The 22,540-nt window shown below is 32.0% G+C and overlaps 3 protein-coding genes across 9 annotated transcripts in view; 1 reads left to right on the forward strand and 2 right to left on the reverse strand.

Annotated features, from left to right (window-relative positions):
- Positions 1-605: 605 nt before the first annotated feature.
- LOC126753989 (protein transport protein Sec61 subunit alpha) lies at positions 606-4,242 on the reverse strand. The gene is made up of 4 exons (XM_050465805.1): positions 4,086-4,242; positions 3,689-3,756; positions 1,729-2,820; positions 606-1,642 (listed from the first exon to the last, which is right to left on the reverse strand). Exons 1-4 carry the CDS (start codon positions 4,090-4,092, stop codon positions 1,379-1,381), a joined length of 1,431 nt encoding a protein of 476 aa, XP_050321762.1. The 5' UTR covers positions 4,093-4,242; the 3' UTR covers positions 606-1,378.
- Positions 4,243-5,307: 1,065 nt separating this feature from the next.
- Positions 5,308-7,608, forward strand: LOC126753988 (lysophospholipid acyltransferase 7). The gene is made up of 6 exons (XM_050465804.1): positions 5,308-5,698; positions 5,768-5,894; positions 5,953-6,154; positions 6,213-6,364; positions 6,427-6,803; positions 6,868-7,608. Exons 1-6 carry the CDS (start codon positions 5,487-5,489, stop codon positions 7,265-7,267), a joined length of 1,470 nt encoding a protein of 489 aa, XP_050321761.1. The 5' UTR covers positions 5,308-5,486; the 3' UTR covers positions 7,268-7,608.
- A 2,428-nt stretch (positions 7,609-10,036) lies between these two features.
- The window catches only part of LOC126753976 (myb-like protein I), a 45,123-nt gene continuing 32,619 nt past the window's right edge, over positions 10,037-22,540 (reverse strand). For 5 of the 7 annotated variants that reach the window (XM_050465774.1, XM_050465771.1, XM_050465770.1 and 2 more), the window contains exons 3-7: positions 15,575-15,736; positions 13,133-13,291; positions 12,098-12,376; positions 11,891-11,990; positions 10,037-10,473 (exon numbers count right to left, since the gene is read on the reverse strand). In XM_050465774.1, the coding sequence (XP_050321731.1) occupies positions 10,454-10,473; positions 11,891-11,990; positions 12,098-12,376; positions 13,133-13,291; positions 15,575-15,736 (720 nt within the window). In that variant the 3' untranslated portion in view covers positions 10,037-10,453. The remainder of the gene's footprint in view (positions 10,474-11,890; positions 11,991-12,097; positions 12,377-13,132; positions 13,292-15,574; positions 15,737-22,540) is intronic. The other 2 variants (XR_007666244.1, XM_050465775.1) reach the window with 2 other exon arrangements.

Below are 22,540 nucleotides of genomic sequence, written 5' to 3' on the forward strand. Positions count from 1 at the left end.
AGCACTTATTCATAATCACAATATGTGATGAATTTGTTGTTGTTATACAAAGAACAGAGTATATTAAGTTTGCCACGAAGTTTGTAACATCTAAAAGATACGTCAGAGACCCTATAAAGCACGACGGGCTGAGTGTAGTTCAGATTTAGCCATGACCGTCTGTATGTTTGTATATATGTGATATATACTAGTCCCTTAGTTTTTGAGATATTGATCTGACATTTTGCATACGGACTTTTCACCAAAAGTAGCTGCTTTTTGTGGGAATCGTTAAAATGGGACCTCTATTGGATATGACTGCTATACAAACTGAACAATCAAAATCATATCCTTGTTTAAAAAACTCTTTTTATTTCACAAGTTAACTTCACGAAATTTGAAAGGGATTATAGTCAGGGTAACGGCACAATTTCCAAATTCAGATCGGACAACTATAGCATATTCTTACATACGTAGCTGCCTTCATTTTTCTGTGCATTGACCACACAATATTATTTCACATATGCACGTAATTATGTATGTATGTATATTACCCGGAGCATTTTTTGGGGCTCCTCCACTCACATTATTGTGTTATTTCATTATTCATATTGTATTAAAACATATTTTTTAGATTTTACGATTTTTTATTAAATTTTAAAACTTTTGTTTTTCTTCATTTTATTACAACTTAATATTAAATGTCTAGCTTTATTATTTTAACTTCATTTCGCTTCTGTATAAATTAACTATTATGTAGATCTTAATATTATTACATATCATTACATTAATTGTTTGCCCTGACTGAATTTATAGCTAGACAACCATTAACACATGATTAGCGTTGTGAAAACATTTAAGCTGTTGCAGAGTAACGCACACACAATTAACATAATAATTGAAATAATATTAAATTTAACATAAAGAAAGTCTATTATTTGTTTGTATGAAGTTTAATATGTTACTGTTCTTGTTGTTACTTCCATATCACCGCGTTCACACAGCAATGGATTCGTTGCGATTTCGCAAATAAATGTAAAAAAATAACACATTTACAAATTTTGAAAGAAAAATCTAAAAACGACCATAAAATTGGACGCTACTGGTATTAAAAAAAATCATAATAATGATGACAGAGCCAACTCCTTTGTTTTTATGTGGAAATGTTTGATGTGTGAAATTTGTGAGGCGAGTTAAGGACTTGAAACTATGTTGAATTTTGAGTTCAACTCTGTCCGTACAGGCGTAAATCTTACATTCAATGATGGAACAAATGTCTGGAAACAAGTAACAGTACATATGTAGCGGTAGTCGTTGGGCTCAAAGCAAATGCTTACTTCGAGTGAGTTATATATCTCATAAATAACATCGTTTAATTAATGTACAAAGCACCAACAACTTAAAACAGTAAAGTGCCCATGCCACCCATTTCAGATTGCTCCTTAACGAAGATTTCGAAGTATTGATAGATGATGGTTACAGCCAGCAGAATACCGGTGCCTGAGCCAATGGCACCCAAAAAGTCAGCCATAACAGACAGCGCACCAATGCAGAGACCACCAAACGCGGCCGCTGTTGGGATGTAACGGTTCAATTCGTGGATCATAGAGTTTTCACGATGGCCACGCATTACCATGTGTTGTTCCTTCAATTGTTTGGCAACCTATAACAAACGAAAAAAATACAATAAACATTATGTTAATAACTATACAGTAAATAATAACAAATTCGGTGATGATATAAACTTACATCCTTGGCTGAGCTACCAGACACATCGATCCATGTTTTCGAGAAGAAGGCACAAGATCCCAACATGAAGACAATGTATAAAATAGCGTGGATAGGATCGGTTAAGATATGTCCTACACTCTCTGGTGGCGATAGGTAGTAGCACAGACCGCCAATTGGGTAGGAACGAGCTGGGCCGCCACCACCAACATCAGCCCATACGCCGAGTAAATTGATGAAGACATTGCCTTGGAATTTGACAGCCAACATTTGAGAGATGACATATAAGTTAGAAACTAAGGCTGATTGTAGAATGATTGGAATGTTGGAGGTGTAGAAAAGCTTAATGGGGTAACTGCTATATTGTCCACGGTAACGTGCCGATTTCACGGGCAAATCCACGCGGAAGCCTTGGAAGTATATGACAACGGCGAACACCAAGATCGTGGCCAATAAATTCATCAAATTTGGCAAATTCTGACGATAGAAAGCTTCGCGCAACGCACGCACTTTGTCATTGCGTGTGGCCATCAAATGGAATAAAGCAATCACGGCGCCTTCAAATTCAGTGCCACGTCCTGTTGTGACTGTGGTTGGTGAGAATGCCTTCCACACAATGGTCTCGCAAATATTGGTAGCAATGAAAAGTGAAATACCAGATCCCAAACCGTATCCTTTCTGCAGCAATTCATCAAGCAACAGCACAATCAAACCGGCAGCAAAGAGTTGAATGATAATCAACAAACAAACACCAGCGCCAATTTCTGAAGGATCTCCGTACATGCCAGTCATGACGTACACAATAGCTTGGCCAATTGTAATAACCATGCCGAACAATTTTTGCGCACCGTTGAACAATGCACGATCTTTGGGCGTATCACCGACCTCAATGATTTTGGCACCCGCCAGCAGCTGCATAATCAAACCAGACGTCACAATTGGTGAAATACCAAGTTCCATAAGAGTACCACGGTTAGAAGCCAAGATCACACGAATCCAGTAGAATGGATCAGCGGAGTCTGAGCTCATAATGCCGAAAAGCGGGATTTGGCAACAAACCAAGAAGATGAATAGTGTTATAGCAGTCCATAGCACCTTCTCCCTGAATTGAATCTAATGGAATATAAAAAAAAAATTAATGTTAGTTCTGTTAATGGACCAATTAATTGGTGATGAATTAAATCTATTGGAAAAACGGAATAAAAATTATGTTAGTTAAGTTATTGGTCTTATTACATTATACTACATATGAATGTAAGCCATTTGAGATTAACCTAGTTTTTTTTTTAACTACATACGTATGCAAAGGCGATTTGATAAGGTCATTTTTCATTCTCTTTCCCTCTCTCTCTCTCTATCAAACACTTTAACGTGAAGATCTTTTTTTTTTTTGATAGGTTTATGTTATTTCTTTACTACGTCGGCAACGTGAAATTTGCTGGAGAAATCGTTGCCGACAACGAACGATGACGTTTATTCGGCAAAGCCGAACAGCAAACAAATCTGTGGCACACGTAGCGCACAAACTGTCAAAATCTGACACTTGTGGCAGCGAAATACTACTTCGTTTATACAAAGTAGGCAACAAAAAATAGAAATAGTTTGTCCAAAATATGAAATTCGGTCTACTTACATATTTATATATATTAAAGTTTTGGAAAAATATGAAATATAAGAAAAAGCAATTAGTTATAATGAGAATGCTGATTGCACACAAAAGCAAAGTAATTGAAAATTCAGTAACCGTGTGAATATTTGCCCTAACGCATATACGATTTTACAGAAGTTTTATGTTAAATTTATACTTAATTACTTATATTAAATGCTTGCGTGGCTGCTGTAATCAATCACTAATAAGAGCATATCTAATATATATACATAATTTCTATCAAAGTTTTTGGTTTAATTGAAGAAATTTGTTTTTAAAAATGTCTCTAGTAATCTAGCAAAGTTAATTTCTTCTATTTTATTTATAACTTACCTTTCGTTCCGGCTTGGCGATTTCCGGGAGTATGCTGCAGAATGGCTTAATAACTTCGAGGAATTTTACTGCAAATCAGAGAAAACCCAAATTTTAAAATATTTTCTTTTACTTAAATTGCATTTAATAATATAGCAGTATTCCATATTAACACAATGAGCCATTATTAAGTTTATTTTACGAAGACATCCGAATTTGTATACGTAAGCAAATGTATAACGATATTTATTCCTTTCACTCTACCGCTAGTGCGATGAAAGCTATAGAGAAGCGAAAGCACCGCACCTTCCACCACCTTCACAAATGCTTTGTATGAAACCACTTCATAATTTTAATAGTGTAATTTTTAACCGAAACACATTTATAATTAAATTTAATTTGACGCGTATTTACTTACTTCCCATTGTGGCGGTTTATTTCCGTGTATACCTAATAATTAAATGAATGCAATTCTTTCCGAAAATGCACAGAACTTAAACTTTCCAATTCGAACACCAATAAGCGTAAACACACGTCCAACGCAATCAAATTTCTCAAATGAATGAACGAACGAACCACAAATGAACAAGAAACGAAATCTTTGCTATGCGCTGTCGACTTTTACGAGCGACTTGCAGTGTTGTAATAAATAAGTAGGGAGCGAAAGAAGTAGAAATGTCAAACAAAACTCTTTTGTATATGAAATAACATTTATAAAATAAAGTCGAATCTATGCAGTATAGAGTAGTAGCAAGAAATCTTATATCCACACAAATTTTTGAATGCGTAGAAATTTATGCAGCTGCATATTTAATTAATTTAACCAAGTCAAAGTAGAATTATTTTAATTAGATTAAAACTTAGTAATAGCACCTTTGCAACCCGTAGCTGTGCGCTGTCAAACCATTCGTGTTTAATGTCGCATGTAGCTGATCTCTTCCCACTTTCGGTATATATAATGCCTTTGGTATGAGCGGTTGTCAAATGTTACACGTCTGACAAGTACTGCTCACGTGACGAATTTTCAGTGCTTCCAATTGGCTGTCAACAATATGTCAAACTGCACTGTGGAAAAAATTCCAATAAGAAAATTTGTAGGAGAACTACTTGGGACATGTAGTACACAGTGAAGATTCTGCAATTATAACTACGTTGAACTGTAAGAACAAGCAGCTACTACATGTATTTGTAGTAATTCTTTAAAAATAAATCACGATTTATGAAAAAGAATAATTTTGATATTAAAAAATGTATTTATAGTATTAATAATAAATTTGTTATTTGCGGTATTAATAATCATTTTGTTTTTATTTTTAATAATAATATTATTATTTTCCCTATAGAATGCACAGCTGTTAATATTTTTTCTTAAATGACAGATGTTGTTGATGTAGGAATATGTGGATAGATTTTCATATTAACCTAGAATATTTTTAATTTATCAAATCTTATTTTTATTAATAATATTATTGCAATTTTTGTTATCATTTTTAATTTATAATATTTTTTTTATTTATTTTTACTCGCATTATAAATATTTTACCATTTACATATATAAAATTTTATATTCTCTCAGTTCAACTCCAAAATCGATAATGTAAATCGTGCGTAATCGCGAAGTTCACTTAGTTTCCCCCACCACTAATAAAGTGCAATATTTTTCTGATAAGATCAGCTGCATTTCCTGCTGTTCAAAAGCTGTTATTATTGTCAATACAAATCGATTTAAAATAAAAATACATCGATTTAAAGTAAAAACTTAGTATATACAAACGGAAAACCATTAAAGGTGGCGCATTCAACAAACCCGTCATAAATAATGAGTATCGATGACGTGATTTACGTCCTTTGCCTACTTGGTTGCATTGGTGCGGGTCATTACGTCAAGAACATAGGCGATGAAACACAACGAAAATTTATTAGCACCGGTCTCGGTTTGCTGGTGGTGTTTATTGCATCGGGTTACCATGCACTGCACTGCATTATATCAACGACGATTGGCGCGCTCGTAGTTATCCATATGCACCCAAGGTACTGTTAACCTTTGAACTTCACTGTGCTAAATGTATTAATTTAACGATTTTCTTTTTCTACTTTTAGTCGTTGCCATTTGATTACATTTTGTTTAATGTTCGGCTATTTGGTATTCTTCCGCTTAGTGCACGTATTTGGTTTGCCAAATTATCCTGGACACACCAATATGATACAAATGATACTAACATTAAAGGTTTGTAATAAACGTGTGTATGTTTATATATATGTTAACTATATGATTTCTAAATTAGGTTTCGGGTGTTGCTTTTGAGAAAACGGCTGCTTGGAAAAAGTTACGGCAGCGTGATAAAGAGATTGCCGAAAGGAAGAGCGGTGAAGGTACAGCCGCCAATGAGCCACTTGTGGAAGTAACAGATTATGATGTAGAGTTGCAGGATATAGGATTTGCCGAGATCTTCCACTATTGCTTCAACTACATAGGTGTATTGACAGGTATGAGCATACTAATGCATTGTAGTGTAAACATATATATGTTATTTATCAATTTCAGGTCCATATTACCGCTATCGCACATATCTCGACTACTTCGAGATGCCATTCAAAGATTATGCGCCGCATATTAAAGCAACAATAGAAAAGCTTAAATATGCCGGTCTCTATTGTTCACTGTATCTTGTAGCAAACTACATATGGCCACTTGAGGTAAGCTATTGCGCATTTTATTAACCACTTACTTATGCAAATCTTCAATTCATATTTTTTAGTATGCTTTAAGTGAAGAATTTTATCAAGAGCGTTCATTTATATATCGGCTTATGTATGTGTGGCCGACATTTTTCACGTTCCGTATGCGTATTTATACCGGTTTGACGCTGAGCGAATGCGTGTGCACAATGGCTGGTTTTGGCGCTTACCCCGATGAGGCGGATGCCACAAACGGTGAGGGTCCACGTAAGCAGTACGCACATTTGAGACGTGATGCCGATAAGCGTACTTACAATTTTACTACGATTGTAAATACGCGCGTGCGTAGCGTAGAGACTTGTTGGACCTTCCGTGAGGGCATGAAACACTGGAATATTTGCATACAGTATTGGTTGGCGGTGAATGTTTACAAGTTATTCCCCAGCAAGCAGTACAGGTGCGTTGTTTTTGTAGTTGTAACAAAAAAGTGTTGTTTATAACTGCGTTAAACAATTTTTTAGAACTATCGTAACATTGCTTTGCTCTGCCTTCTGGCATGGCTTCCGTCCTGGGCACTATTTCTGCATCATGGGTGCGCCATTTTACGTTTCTTTGGAGGATATGTGGAATAAGTTGGTGCGCAAGGATGCTACCGGTCTACAACGTCAAATTATCGATGTCCTCTTTTGGATAGCGAAATTCTTTGCTTTCAGCTATCTCGGCATCTCATTTCTATTAGCTTCATTTTCGAATATTTGGAAATACTACAGCTCAGTGTATCATATTGGTTATGTGGAATGGTGTGTTTTTATGGTATTGGGCAAATATCTGTTAAATTTGAAAAAGTCAGCCGAAAAGCGTCAACATAAGCAAAAAGAGGTTGCAGAAAGCGAAAAGGAGCAAATAAAAAAAGTCGCATAAATGCAGTAAACGACCTTAGAATTGTAGAACTAAAGTATATATTTATATATGCGCTATATTAGTAACTACATATATACATACATGTGACATTATGCTATTATGTAGCTGATGACTACCAAAGTGTGGCAAAAAATGTTTTTTTTACATAGCTTTATTGTGTATCGGTCAATTTGAAATGGTGTATCACCGTATTGAGCGTATATTAACTACTATGCCAACATTTCCAGTAGTTTAGTTTTTACTAACTAATGATTTACATACATATATGCGTATCCAAGCACAAGTAATTACCCAAAAATATATTATATTAAATAAAATTGTTGTTCTAGATTAGACAAGTATTCATTTGGTAATAATTCGTACTGTAAATGCGTGTAATGCCATTATACTAAGTTTTAGAGGCTATTAGCACAATTTTTTTTACTAGTTTGGTTTTTTTACAGTTTATGTTATTTTTCTATGAATTTGTAATTCTTAGTATTTTTTTAACTTGTTATTTGTTTGTTTTTTACCAAAAAATTAATTTTATTTTTTTATTATCGATTTTTTTAATTTTTTTGTATAATTTTTTTTGTTTAATTTTTTTTTAAATTATTTTAATTTTTAGCGTTTTTTCAAATTTATTAGTGTTTTTTACAAATAAATTTATTTTAGTGTTTTATACATTTGTTTTTTTTTTCCAAATTTGATCTTTGTATTTTTTTTGCTAAATCTTTTTTCATATTTGTTATTTGTACTTTTTTATTTCTTTATTACAATTTTGTTATATTTTATTTTTTTATAAATTTGTAATTTTTATTTCATATTAATTATTCTTTTTGTTTTGTTTTACAAATAAATTAATTTAAGGTTTTTTATAGATTTGTTTGCGTTTCTCAAATTTGTTATTTTTTGTTTTTTTACAATTTATTTTTTTATATACATACATATGTATGTATGTATTTGTAGTTTTTCTTTTTCTTTATTTTTATTTTTTCTTTTGTTAACAAATAAATTAATTTTAGTTTTTTTTATAGATTTTTGTTTTCAAATTCTACTATTTGTAATTTTGTTACGTGTTGTTTTTTTTACAAATAAATAAATTTTATTTTTATTTTATTATAGAATTTTTGTGTTTTTTTTTAGAAATTTAATTTGTTATTTTTGCAATTTATTTGCAATTTTTGTTAACACATTTTTTATATTTTTATACAAATTTGTTATTTTTTGTAGTTTAACTTTTATTTGCAATTTTATGTATAAATTATTTAATAATAATTTTTTTTTAAGCTTTTGGCAAACAACAAATGTAATAAAATATTAATTTTTAAAATGCAGCTTGCCATACATATATATACTTTTTTAATTATATCTTGTTAAAATTTATAAGCAAAAAGTAAATTTAGTTTTTAAGCTTGTACAATTGCGCACAATAAATTATCGTTCGATATGCGCCTAAAACAATGTTTATACTATACCGCTGTTAAAAGAAAGAGTTATTATTTTATAATTAACTTTTTTGAATTATAATTTAAATTTTATTACTCTATTTTCAATAAAAAAATATTATTGAATAAAATTAAAAAAAAAATGAGAATCGTAAAATAAAAAAGATTCAAAAATTGTAAATTTTTAATTTAAATGAAAGCTAAAAATCACAATTCAGCTATTATGATGGTTATGTGTTGCTAAGTGAATGCTTTCTAACTTATAATATTTAGAAAATACCCTCTGAGTCCTTAAAAACATTTAAAAGTTTTGAAAATTTTTTTATGTTTTTTATTACAAAAATTATTTTTGCTTACCAATTTTTTTTTGTAGTATGCAGGGTTGCACATTTTTTATTTAAGTAAATTTTGGATTTTCTATTTTTTTTTTATTTAATTTGAAATTGACATGAAAGTTTCAATAAAAATAATCGAAATTTTATTGAATTTTTAGGTCCAAATTTCTTGGATTAAAAATTGATATTTTAATAATTGTAGTAGCAAATAAAAATATTAAAATTATATGCTGGAAAAATATATTTTAAGATTTTAATTATATACAAAATTATATTAAATTATCATATTTTTATTTGTTTTTATTTTTAATTATTTTTTATTTTATTTTCATAAAAATATTATTCTTCAAATTAAATGCTGGAAAAAATATAGTTTAAAATTTTAATTTTTAGCAAATTTAATTAAATTATTATTCTTTTACTTTTATTTAATTTTATTTTTTTATTTATTTTTCTTTAATTTTAATTTTTTCTTATTTGTATTTTTATATACATATTTACATATATTTATTTCAAACCAATTACTTTTCTGATATTTAAAAGTTCTAAGAGGCTTTTGAAAGCGTTTTACTATGAAATAATAATAAGTTGAAAGCTTCATACAAAATTAGGAATTCAAACACATGCAGACTTTTGTGGAGTAATAGAATTTTATTTATTTCTTGTTGTTTTTGTAAATTTAAAACTGTATACATACCAAAGACTAAGATTCTAATAGCTTTCCTACATAATATGCGAACTCGATTGAGTATATAAACTAAATTAACTAACGATAACTAATGTTTGTATGTATTTATGTATATGCATACATGCATATATATATATATATGTACATATATATTATATAAATATATAGTATATTTCCGTATATATTAATATATTTATCAAATACTAACAGCTATTTTAATATGTACTTTATTTAATAAAATGAAATAAAATTCGTTGACTATACAAAATGCTTACAAAACCAAAAACATTAAAAATAAAAAATAAAAACAAATGTGATATGCGATTTAATATTACTGTATTTAGTAGTGTATTTTCAAAATTATGCGTTGTAATTCGATTCAGGTATTCGATGTCAGCTCGAATTAACCGACGAGTCATTTACATACATTCCGGCAAATGCCGCAACAGTTAATCCAACGCATATGTATGTGCATACATATGTACTTTACATAGTAGCACCAGTTGCGGTTATTTCACGCTTCACTATAATGAAATGTTGTGTTTAGCGAGCGTAAACAGATTTGAGACACCAGTTTATGGCATACCAGCATTCCTTTGCAGCGGCGGCGCTCACTGTAGCAGTGCATAATCTCAAAATGGCAAGAGTTTCAGTGTTTAACGTTGACTCCAACAAAAAGGGATGCAATTTGGCTTGCAAAAATATGTGAGGTTATAGTAGGAAAATGGGTGCAGCGTCATGCTGATGAAGGTTCATCTGGAATGAAGAGAGCGGAAAGATTAGGAAAATCATAAATAAAAATATATTAAAAAATTAAAAAAATTATATCAAATATAAAAACAAAATAAAATAAAAAATTTATCAAAAGAACAAAAAAAAAATATTAAAAAAATATATAGTACATAAATATATTAAATTTTTAAACTAAAAAATTTGTATGTAAAATAAAAATTTAGAAATTTCTATTAAAAGCGTTTTTAGTTAATTTTAAAATAAATACATATGTTAAAATATAAAAATGAAATAAGAACTTATTAAAAGTGAGCTTATAACAATAATAATATAATTAAAAACATATTAAAAAATGGTATTAAATGAAATAATGATTAACAAAAAAGTTTATTAAATATTAAATAAAATAAATAATGAAAAGAAAAAAATTAAAAAATATATATAATAAAATTAAAATATGAAATAAATAGAATTAAAAATCATATTAAAAATACATAATTAAAAAAATAATATTAAATGGAATAAAACTTCAATAAAAATACATTTAAAAATGTATATTAAAAATAAAACAATTATGATAAAAAATAAACAAAAAGTTTATTAAATATTAAATAAATAAAATAATGAAAAGAAAATGTATTTTAAAAGATATATGTATAATAAAATTAAAAATTAAATAAATAAATAAGTTAAATAAAACAAATCAATTAAAATCCTGTTTGCAATTATAATCAACATATAAAAATAATAAAAACTAAATTTAAAATATATGCATAGTTGGAAATTATTTGCTATAAAATAAAATAATAAATATAATTAAAAATACACAATTAAAAAATAATATTAAATTAAATAAAAATAAATTTAAAAATTTATATTAAAAACGAAAAAAAGATTATATAAAAATAGTGAAAAGAAAAAAAATAAAATAGTATATAAAACAAAATTAAAAAATAAAATACAAATATAGTTAAATAAAAAAATTTAGACAAAATCCGTTACATACATATCTTAAAAACTAAAAAAAATTGTTTAAAGAAAAATAAAAAATTGAGAAAAAATTAGGACAATAAAAATAATTGAAAAATATATTTAAAAGTATAGTAATTTAATTTATTTTTTAATAATAATATTTTTAATAAATAAAAAAATAAATTTAATAAATAAAAATAATTTGAAATAAAAAGAAATTAATATTAATAAAAAATTAAAAGTGAAATTAAAAAAATAAATAAAAACCGTTACAAAAAAATTTAATTTATTTTTTAATAATAATATTTTTAATAAATAAAAAAATAAATTAAATAAACAGAAATAATTTTAAATAAAAATAAATTAATAAAACCCGTTATAGAAAATTTTAAAAAATATATAATCAACAAATAAAAGCAACAGCACAAAGCAGAAATCTTGCAAACAAGAGAGCTCTGCTGCTATTCACCTGTGACCAATGACATACGTCGCTTGACATCCTGTGTTGTATTATAAGCGCCGCATTGCATACATTTCAAACCGATAAAATTGAATTTGGTCTTAGAGGTCTGAAAAAGATATGACACACACAAATAAACAAATCAGTGGCAGTGAGAGAAAAAAATAATTTTATTGTTGTTGTAATAAAAATGTTTGCTCAATTACGGGCCGATACCTTATGACAGTCGTTGCAAAAAATATGTATACGTTGATTCTCATATTTCTTTGGTACCGGCAGGGACACCGCTTGCGCATCCAAGTACTCCCATAGCGCAGTCATATCAATTAACGATGTCTGACAAATGGGGCATGTATAGTGTCCCGAGTTGAGCAATTGATCAAAGCACGTCTTATGTAGTAGATGACCGCAATCGGGTATGTGACATGGTATACGTGATGTGTGTATGTCGCCCAGGCAAACGGGACAATGCGAACGTGAAATATTCTCGACGCACTGCCGACGAAGATAAATGATAAATGAAAAGAAAAATTTAGTGAAATAAGAAGAAAATAACGGTCGTAAATGATAGGTATATACATATGTAAGTATTATTATTTTATTTACATTGTGACAAAAAAGTACCTGAAAATTTAAAATTCCCTACAAAGCATTCATAGACCTCTCGACCGTCTTTGAAGGCTTTGTAGGGGAATTTAATATCGTCGAAAACACGTCTCGTTCTGAACCAACTTCGACCGCTTTAACTGATGAAAATATGGATAAAGTGAATATGAAAAAAGTGAAGACGACATGAGAGTCCGCTTGAATGATTTGGGTGGATATTTTGGGTATGGTTTTGGTTCTTGCTCCACTCGTTCCGATAAAGCTGATTTGTTTTTTTTTTTTCAAAAAGAGTAAAGAGGTCTCTTTGGACATGGTTGATTGTGCGAATTCCGATCCCACATTAATGTCACAAAGTATATTTGTATATATGACGATAATGCTTAGAGAGTGCCAAATCGAACAAGCAACTGGCGTAAATGAAATAATCAGAAAGTAAAAGAGCGTGACAAGCCGCCATACTACTTTAATGAACTATGTGTTGGCGGCTCTTGCATTAAATTCAATTAGATATTTTTATTGTTCTTGCTGTCAAATGTAATTTTTGACATATTGGACAAGAGAGTTGCATTCCGATAAGCGAGTTTCTCGTGTAACTAATCGTAGACGCCTAGTAAAATTGTGTTTAAAAATCTTGTTTTTGCTTACCCGATGTCCATCGATCTTCAATCGAATCGGCAGGCACATGTCGCACACTTTGCAATGAAAGAAGTTCTCAGCGCCGCCAATGCGGCAAATGCCGCAACCGTTACAGTGATATTGCTTCTTGTCGGTGTCGTCGAATAGATTACAGATGAGGCAGGTGTACTGTGAAATATATTGTTGGGGAATATTTTTTTAGGTATAGTTATTATTGTTGTTGTAGTAATAATGATGGTTACTGATCTAGATGGTCTACATTTCAAACTTAGCAAACCTTAAATTTAGCATTTAAAAAATATTGAGTTTAAAACTACAAACATTCGTGCAGTTTGACAAAATATTTCGTAATTTACCATTGGTATTCCATTGTTCCAATATTTCGAACGCCATGGAAGCCTACTGTCATTCTTTTGAAGTTTTTTTTTCACTCAAATATTTATGTTGTTGTTGTAACGGTTATAGGGGTCTATTTAGGGTGGTAAGGTTCATATAAGTTGTCATTGAGATCATCCAACGGTAGACCCAAGAAACGTGCTGTTTCGAAGGGTCGGGCCATAAGGAGAGGCGTGTCACATGTGTGGGGTTAGCTGGGCATGCAAAGAGGTAGTTAGAGTTATATGAGGACTCGTTGCATGCTGGACATATATTTGGTATAACGGGGGCGGTTGTGGATAACTAGGAGTTTAACCTGCTGTAAACACTAACTAGAACGAAGCTGCACCAGGGTCACTCTCGATTCTCGCGGCAACTAGAGCTCGTCGTCTGCAATGGGTGATGGTTTGACTCCAAGTACGCCATTCACAGGGAGTGTATGGCTTCACTGTGAATGGCGGTCCAAAGTTAGTTGTGTCCGAAGTCTGGTCGGCGTATTGTCTTATGTTGAGGAAGGACCTCTTAATGCTCCTAGGAGACGATTCCGCTTCAAGCAGAGATGGTTTCTACGAAAAAACTCCAGCAGAAACTGCTTGGAGAAGAGTTCATTATGCTCCTGAACCGGAAGCATACGGGCCACACTTTTCGGATGTTCGCTAAGAGACATCAAAAGGCATCCCGTTATAGTCCGGGGTGCAGTGTTCTGGCATGTCTGAAGCTTCCTCGTCTGTGTTTCATGGCATTCAGGCGACTATTGTTGCGGAGTAGTTAAGGCGGCCGGCCAGATTGCCTTGTATGTTGCCAGCAACGTTTCTTTGTCTTTGCCTTATGTGCTGCTGGCTAGCGACTTGAGAATCTTGGTACGTTTTCGTACTTTGCAATAATGGCGTTCGTGTGAGGAGTGAGGGGCATAGGCTGTCTAGTATCACACAAAATCTGAACTTCAGTTCTGTACTCTTTCGTTCAGTTTGTGAATATTGTCGCATTGGATTTAGTGGCGCAGTTTTTGGTTCCGTTCCGCAAGGAAGCGAGTAAGGTCGGAGAGGTAGCCGTTTACTTTTGACACTCAAATTTGTCAAACTATGTGCCTGAAAAAATTTTTGCGGGAAGTTCCTTTTCATTGCCTTAATATGAAGAAAGCCCAAGTCGAAAGTCATCATATTTTGGTGGAAGTTTATAGTGAAGCTGAGGGAGCTTCCTAAAGGTAATTTAAAAATGGCGTTTTAACTTGGAAGATGAAGAACGTTTTTGGCGGTCAAAAATTTTGGAAGGGAGGAACTGGAAGTATTAATCGATGAAGATTGTTGCCAAATACAAGAAGTGCTCGCAAAATATGTGGGAGTAAATCAGGCAGTCAAACGTTTAAAAGCAGCCGAATACAGTCCAAAAGCAAGGGTGGTGTGATTGGTATTGAATTTATTACGACAACTCTGAACACAAAACATCATATGTGAAACCTGCCCAACCAATCAATCAACGGCAAAGCGGATTTGGTGGAATCAATAATGGGAAAAGCTACTGACGATAGCTCATCAAACCGAAAAACGTCTGGAATTTGCGACAAGGCATGAGGTAATAATATTCCATTATGACAATGATCAGCTTCATGTTGCAAGACCGGTTTTATGTATTAAGAAAACAGCGCCTGGGAAGTTTTGCCTCATTCGTTTTACTGCCCAGACCATGTCCCTTCTGACTACCGTTTGCTGTGGACGATACGGCATACGGTTGACGTGAGAACACGGTATGAAATATTGACTTAGTTCATTCTTGGCGCAGTTCGTTTGGGATGAATTCCACAAATAGCCAGCCAATGTCTTATGGATCTATTATTTTTTAATTCCACTATCTTTTTTCTTATTAAGTTCCGCTCGATAATAAAGTTATGGGGTTTGTATTTGAATTCACTGAATAATATAAAAATAAAAGCTTTCCGATATCTTCAATCATGCTACCTTACTTCAATGCGAGTTTTGTACGAAAAAAGTTTGCAACATAAAAGTGTAATATTTGTACAAGATTTCATAAGCTGTTATTGTAAATGAACGTAAGTATATACGAGTATACATCACTTACCTTGCCAAATCGCGTGCCACAAGCCTCACATTGCTCCTGCACTTTCTGTCGTGTATTGCACTCGGAGCAAATCAATTCGGTTAATGTTTTACGATCGAAATGATGCGACTCATTTTCATCATGACAAAAACGACATTTGTAGAATTTATTACAGCAGGGTGTCTGTAAAGAGAAAGGAAAAATTTACTACAAAGTTAGGGAATACAATAAAATTGGGTGACTCAAAGGCAAGGACTAGCTAAATCCTTACCAAGAACTGAAAAGTAACTAGACTGTTTCAATTAGTAACGATCTGACAGAACTCGTGAGACTGTAAAAAAATGTCCTGCATAGTTGTAATTCTTCTTCTTTCTTCTTACTAGAAGGTATGACTTTCCGATTCTTAATTTTCAATCGGTTTCTCAAATATGTGTGTTGTATGTATATATTATTTGGTTCTTGATAGACTAAATTGCTACAGCAAAAAATAGAATATATTTAATTTTCTGAAATTTTGCAACGCAGTTGCCACCTATCCAGCGAAATATAATTTAATACTTAATATATTACGAAATGAGCCTCAAATATAAGGCTACTAAAAACCTCCTGGAAGGTATTCGAATGGTTTTCTTTAAATATATTTTCAAAAGAGTTGCCATCTATCTGAAAAGTAAAGCTTCTAGCTATTAAATATATTGCATTTAAGGAACTTTTCCTAAAAGTGCACGCGTATTGTTTAATTTGGATATATTTTCTAACAGAGTTGCCACCTATTGAAAGACTTAAAACTGATTGAATATGAACAAATTTGTGCCAAAAATTAGGTGTATAACAAAACTTTTCCTAAAATATTCAGTAAGTATGGATTTTGGAAAAGAGTTGCCACCTATCCAAAACTAAAAAAAAATTTACAAAATTTTTGTATATCATTTAAAAAAACATAATTGAAAAGTTTCCAATTCAGAAATTTTTTGGAAATAGAGTTGCCACCTGTCAAACAAGTAAAGTTTTCAGAAATTTTAAAAGTAACAGTTGTTTATGAGAGTTTTCCACAAAGTACTCTCCAAATCAATTTCGTCATATTTTAGAATAGAGTTGCCACCTATCGAAAACTGAGAAAAGCATCTTACAAAAAAATATTACAAAAATTGCTATGTATCATTTAAAAACGCCCACACACGTTGGAAGTTTTCAATTCAGAAATGCTTTGGAAATAGAGTTGCCACCTATCAAAAAAGTAAAATTGAGCAAAATTTTAAAAATATGTTGGTTTTAAATATAAATAAACAGTTCTTTCTGAAAGTCCTCGAAAAAGTACGCTCCAAATCAATTTCGTCATATTTTAGAATAGAGTTGCCACCTATCGAAAAATGAGAAAAGCATCTTACAAAAAAATATTACAAAAATTGCTATGTATCATTTAAAAACGCCCACACACGTTGGAAGTTTTCAATTCAGAAATGCTTTGGAAATAGAGTTGCCACCTATTAAAAAAGTAAAATTGAGTAAAATTTTAAAAATATAAGTAAACAGTAGTTTCTGAAAGTCTTCCAAAAAATACTCTCCAAATCAATTTCGTCATATTTTTCAACAGAGTTGCCACCTGAGAAAAACATCTTACAAAAAAATATTACAAAATTAGTGTATATCTTTAAAAAAAGCTCTCACACTTGGGAAGTTTTCAATTCAAAATTAGTCTATAATAAAGTTGCCACCTATTTAAAAAGTAAAATTGAGCAAATATTACAAATTTGTTTGTATAGTTTAAGAAAAAAAACCTAGAACAGCAGGTTTGAAGTCTTCAATTTATGTGCACCTTAGAATGGAGTTGCCACCTATAGAAAAGTTTCAACTAAACCAATGTTATAATTTCTGTCTACTGAAAAGTATTCCGAAGCTAAAAATTCTTAGTGAAAAGGCAACACTACAATTTTGAGCAAATTATTCAGATCGAACTCCTATAGGATATACATACATACATACATATGTATGTATGTAGTAGCTGCCATACAAACTGACCGTTCAAAATAAAGTTCTTGTATGGAAACTTTTTTAATTGTGTATTATAGCTTCACTGCAACCGAAGTTAACGTGTTTTCTGATATTTTATTGTTATAGTGACTCAAAATATTCGCAATTAATTTCCATTATGTGACTCAATCGGTTCTGTCATTTAATTATACAGATAAGAGACCACGCTCCCTCAAGTAGTAACTTCAATTTCCAAGTTACTTCAAATAAATAATGTCGTATATAGAGAAAAAATTATATAAAATAATAACAACAATAAATTAACCATAAATTAATGTTGATTCAATAAATTACATATGAATTTAATTTTGAAGTGGTACTTGTCAAAACCTCTCGACTGAATTATCTCGACCTATTGATAAGCAAAAAACAAAAAAAAAATTGTCGCACAGATTCTCCATTTTCATTTGTCCGGAAAAATAATTTCCATTCAGATACTAATTTAGACATTGTTAAGTTTAAAGTGGCGCTGCTGTGTTGTTTACTGTTAGTTAAAAGTGCTCGGCGAGCAACTCAATTAGAATAGCTAATATTAACACAACTGTAAATATAGCAGCCATTTCCAGTTGTGCTTTGGTGAGCGTGATAAAATAGGTCTATTATGTACACACATACATATAGAAGTACTTCGCAGTTAACAATTGAGTTAATGAAATATTTTCTAATTATACGAAACCAGCTGTTAGGCGGTTTGTGCCGATTCTTAGTTCTCAAAACCCATAAGTGCTAATAAAGCATGTTTTGAATGCCAAATTGATTTTAACTCAGTTAAGTTTTTGTTGTTTTGGTAACGGTAGTTGAGTTGACAGACCTTGACTAGATATAATTGCGGATATATGAAATACGAAATAAGGCATGAAGTCAATTGACTCTAGAGTAACATCCAATAGCAGACGAGCTAGATTTGCTTAAAAGACTGTCATTAGCTGAGTTTGAGTTCGATTAAGGCCGGTAAACAAAGAGCTTAGACCAATAATTCTAAGTGAAAATCGATTTTTTTTTTTGCATATTCTTAAAGACTGGACCTTTTTACATTTTTTTTTCAGATCACCCAAAGTGTTGGAATCGTGTCAGGAAGGGCGCACCCTTATTTTCAACCCCCGCCACGCCACCACGCCGCAATTAATCAAATTTTTATCACAAAATTTTTTTTTTATTTTTTTTGTATTCTTAAAATATCAATAAATATCTGATAAAAAATTGGATAGTAAAAATGTTTTGAGTTTTTTTTTATTAGACTTTAAAAATGCAATACCCCCTTAAGTCGATTGACTTTTGAATACCCTAAAATGGCAGACAAGCTAGATTTGCTTAAAATACTGTTATTAGCTGGGTTTAAGTTCGATTAAGGTCGCTAAACAAAGAGCTTAGATTATTGATTCTAAGGAAAGGACCTTTTCTTGTCAGAAAGCCTTCAATCCAGGATTGCTCTTTAATACTCTCTGATCAAATAAAACTTGGACCGTGTCTAAGTTCGATTAAGGCCGCTAAACAAAGCGCCAAGATCAATAACTCCAAGGAAGGATCTTTTCTTGTCAGAAAGCCATCAATCTAGGATTGCACTCTAATACTATCTGATCAAATACAACTCGGACTGATTCATTAAAATTTTTTTCTGGCGATTTATACTACGCGATCCATGGAGTATACTTGAAATTTTTGTTTCCCGTAGAATCACGCCTATGGCATCGTTAAAACTTTTGCTAATGTATCTACTTTATCACGAAAGCAAGTATTCTTGTGGTAGAAAACATTCAGAGGAGCTTGTGAAGTCATCGAAAACTTTCTTCATGCGAGTCGTCCAGCCAAGTCTGTTAATGACCATAACATCGAAAAAGTTAAAGTAACAATATTTGAAAGGCGTCGTGTTGGTATTAGAGAAATACGAGTAGTAAAGGATCTCAACATTTCTTATGGGTCGACTCAACCATTTTGGTTATTGATGCGCTCAAAAATTGAGCCACAACCGAAAAAATTACGGCTAAATCGGCAAAAATTGAGGTGAGATTCATCGTTTGTCTACGTGGAGTAATTCGTCTTAATCGGCGGTATTTGTGGCCTTCGTTATAATGCAGAGGGTATGTATGCCTATTTGCGTTTCTGAGATCATGTTGCTTAAAAATGCTATTTCTGACACAATTTTTCCTCTGTTCCAATAGGAGACTACTACTATATACCATAAATTAGTGTTACACGTGACATATCGGTTGCGGTTATCTAGCCCTGGCTTGGATGGTAATATTCGGGTTGGTTGTCATCGAAGTCATCTAACGGTAGGTGCAGGAAACGTGCTGTTTCGACGGGGTCGGATCATAGGGAGTAGGGTGTTAGATGAGTAGGCTTCGCTGGGTATGCAAAGAGGTGGTTAGAGTCATGTGAGAATTCATTATTTATTTAGATATTTATTAGGTATGTCCTGGTAGTTTCTTTACAGTTATCAAACCCCGTTTAGATCGATAAGCATTCAGAATAATCGGTATAATGGATCCTTGATATGTGGCAATTCCAAAGTGTTGCGACTCAATTCAGGTTTATTCTGAGACGTTCAAGAGTAACTCGAGTCTTTTCGACTCATCTTACGCTGGACATTTATTTGTCATGTTCCTTACTGCTATTTTGGCGGTCTAATCCCGTTTGGATCGATAAGCTTTCAGCATAATCGGTATATTTGAGATCCTAAACATTTGAAGGCTCCAAAGTGTAGCGACTCAATTGAAGTTCTTTAGTCTGAGGCGTACATGAGTAACTCGAGTATTTTCAATGATTTGAGAGTTAACGCCAAAATTCCTGACTAATATAGTATCGGTCAGTCTTTATATGTTAGATAGTTTTGTTTTAAGTGGCAAAGTGGACATTATGTAAGTGTGGCGCCCCAGTTTTTTCATCTAATTGTGATAATTATTTATTTTCGGTGGTTAAATATATGAAGTATACTCGAAGCATTACATGAACTCCGATAAGTTTCGATACATTTATAAATTTTCTGAAAAGCAAGTATTTGAAAGAGGTAAGCATTAAAATGTTTCTATGAAGGAAAATAGTAACGTTATAGAGAAAATGAGTCGTTATTCCATTGAAAAGTGAGCATTTTTTTAGAAGTGATCTTATTTTGATTCCAAAATAATAGCTAGTTAAGGTTACTTGCCTCTGCCACAGCCTTTGAAAAGCCCTTATGGTTCGTGGCGCTGAATTATAAACGGACTCATGAAAGTGTTAATAGGCATTATGTAAAATGTAATTAAATGTATGCAAATCTTTTCATGCACGCGTAGTTTTAGTGGAACAAATTTAATTAACAACATTTATCATTTATCGCTCACGTTTTTCACATTTAATCGATTACACGATCGAGTAAAAATTACGCATAAATATGTATGTTTGTATAGTGTGCGGAACCAGGGACTTTTCTACTTCATTTACATCAAACAATTAATTAAATTGATTAACAGTTTTGAAGTAGGCAATTTTTCATATTTCAAATAATTAACAAATCTATCGTTGTCACTGAAGTAATTTAAGCTGTAATTTTTGCATAGATTGTGAAGTTCAGTTTTTAGTAAGGGACTATACATATAAGGGGTATTTTTAGAGCTATATGTTCGGTGATTTCAGGAAAGCCTTGCTATAATCTCTCTCCTCTTCTCTTCGCTATCTTCCTAGACAAACAGTATTCGTACGGAATCTCACACAACAACTCGAGGTTTTTGCGATGACTAAACTCTCGACGCCAGAAACTCTCCGACATGCAAGAAATGATCGAGCTGGCAAGTACTGCCGGTCTTAAGATAAGCATGGCAAAATAAAGTTCATGACAGTCAATTAATCCAGCAGATGTCAAGTAATGATTGACAATAATAAAATTTAGTTTATCGGTAGCTTCTGAAGTACTATAATAAAAGACGGAGGAGCAGAAGTTATAGATATCAACTACAGGATAAGCAAAGTAAAAGTGGCGTGTGAACAGCTCTCATTGGTGTGAGCAAGCTCACAAATCAAGAAAGGCACAAAGCTCTGAATATAGAAGCGAAAAATGAAAGGTCTCGAACTGCATCACTTAGAGATTCCAAGCATCCTTCAACAAGTGCCTACCAACCAACTAAAGAATATTCCAAGCATTGAGTTTAATGAACCCGTACTGAAACAAATAAAGCGCAGAAAATGGTACGGATTAGGCCATACTCTGAGGAAGACGCAGATAGCATCAAGAGGATGATGCTTGACTGGCATCCACAAGGAAGCTGAAGTCATGGCCGACCAAAAGTAACATGGAGAAGGTTCGTCCTGCGCGAATTAGCCGATGCCAAAATCACCGGAGACGGCACAAATATCACAGCCCTCAATCGTGTGAGATGCTACAACATTGCAGAGGCCCAGTGCTACAGAGACAAACGAAAAAAATTAATTAAAACTCATGTTAGCTTTATTAATTTACAAATTATATAACTTTTAGTGCTGGAACTGTAACTAATATAAGTATATAAATACTCGTAGACAGAAACACAGTAAGCTGTAATTGAGCTTGGGCCCGAATAGGGTATTCGAAGTTTGTAACAGCCGGAATAAAATATCGATTTTTCCATGTCAGTCTGCGACCTCTGTTTCCAAGATATCGATTTGAAATTATACAAACGTTTTTTCGATATCGATTTGAAGATATACAAACGTCTTTTTCGCTCCAATAGGCTTATTTTTCGGAATGTCGATATCGGACCACTATAAAATATATACATATGTACATAGCTGTCATACAAACTGAACGGTCAAAATCAATATAAAGATTTTTTTCAATATTAAATGAACTTAAATCGACTTAAGGGCTAGACATGTCAAGATGACGATACTAACGGAGAATCCAAGTTGATGTGCTTTTCATAATTTTTTTTGACTGATCACGCGTGAGTCGTGTCAAGCTGTCATGTTATTTTGGTTCAGTATTGTTTGGCATTTCATCGTGGA

This window comes from Bactrocera neohumeralis, chromosome 3 (assembly GCF_024586455.1).
Source record: "Bactrocera neohumeralis isolate Rockhampton chromosome 3, APGP_CSIRO_Bneo_wtdbg2-racon-allhic-juicebox.fasta_v2, whole genome shotgun sequence".
Classification (NCBI taxonomy): domain Eukaryota; kingdom Metazoa; phylum Arthropoda; class Insecta; order Diptera; family Tephritidae; genus Bactrocera; species Bactrocera neohumeralis.

Coding starts and splice junctions, on each gene's coding strand:
- LOC126753989 (XM_050465805.1), bottom strand. Junction 2,821..3,688: donor TCGCCAAGCCGGAACGAAAG/GTAAGTTATAAA, acceptor ATATTCCATTAG/ATTCAATTCAGGGAGAAGGT. Junction 1,643..1,728: donor CTGGTAGCTCAGCCAAGGAT/GTAAGTTTATAT, acceptor CGTTTGTTATAG/GTTGCCAAACAATTGAAGGA.
- LOC126753988 (XM_050465804.1), top strand. CDS start 5,487: ATGAGTATCGATGACGTGATTTACGTCCTTTGCCTACTTGGTTGCATT. Junction 5,895..5,952: donor AAATGATACTAACATTAAAG/GTTTGTAATAAA, acceptor TTTCTAAATTAG/GTTTCGGGTGTTGCTTTTGA. Junction 6,804..6,867: donor TTCCCCAGCAAGCAGTACAG/GTGCGTTGTTTT, acceptor ACAATTTTTTAG/AACTATCGTAACATTGCTTT.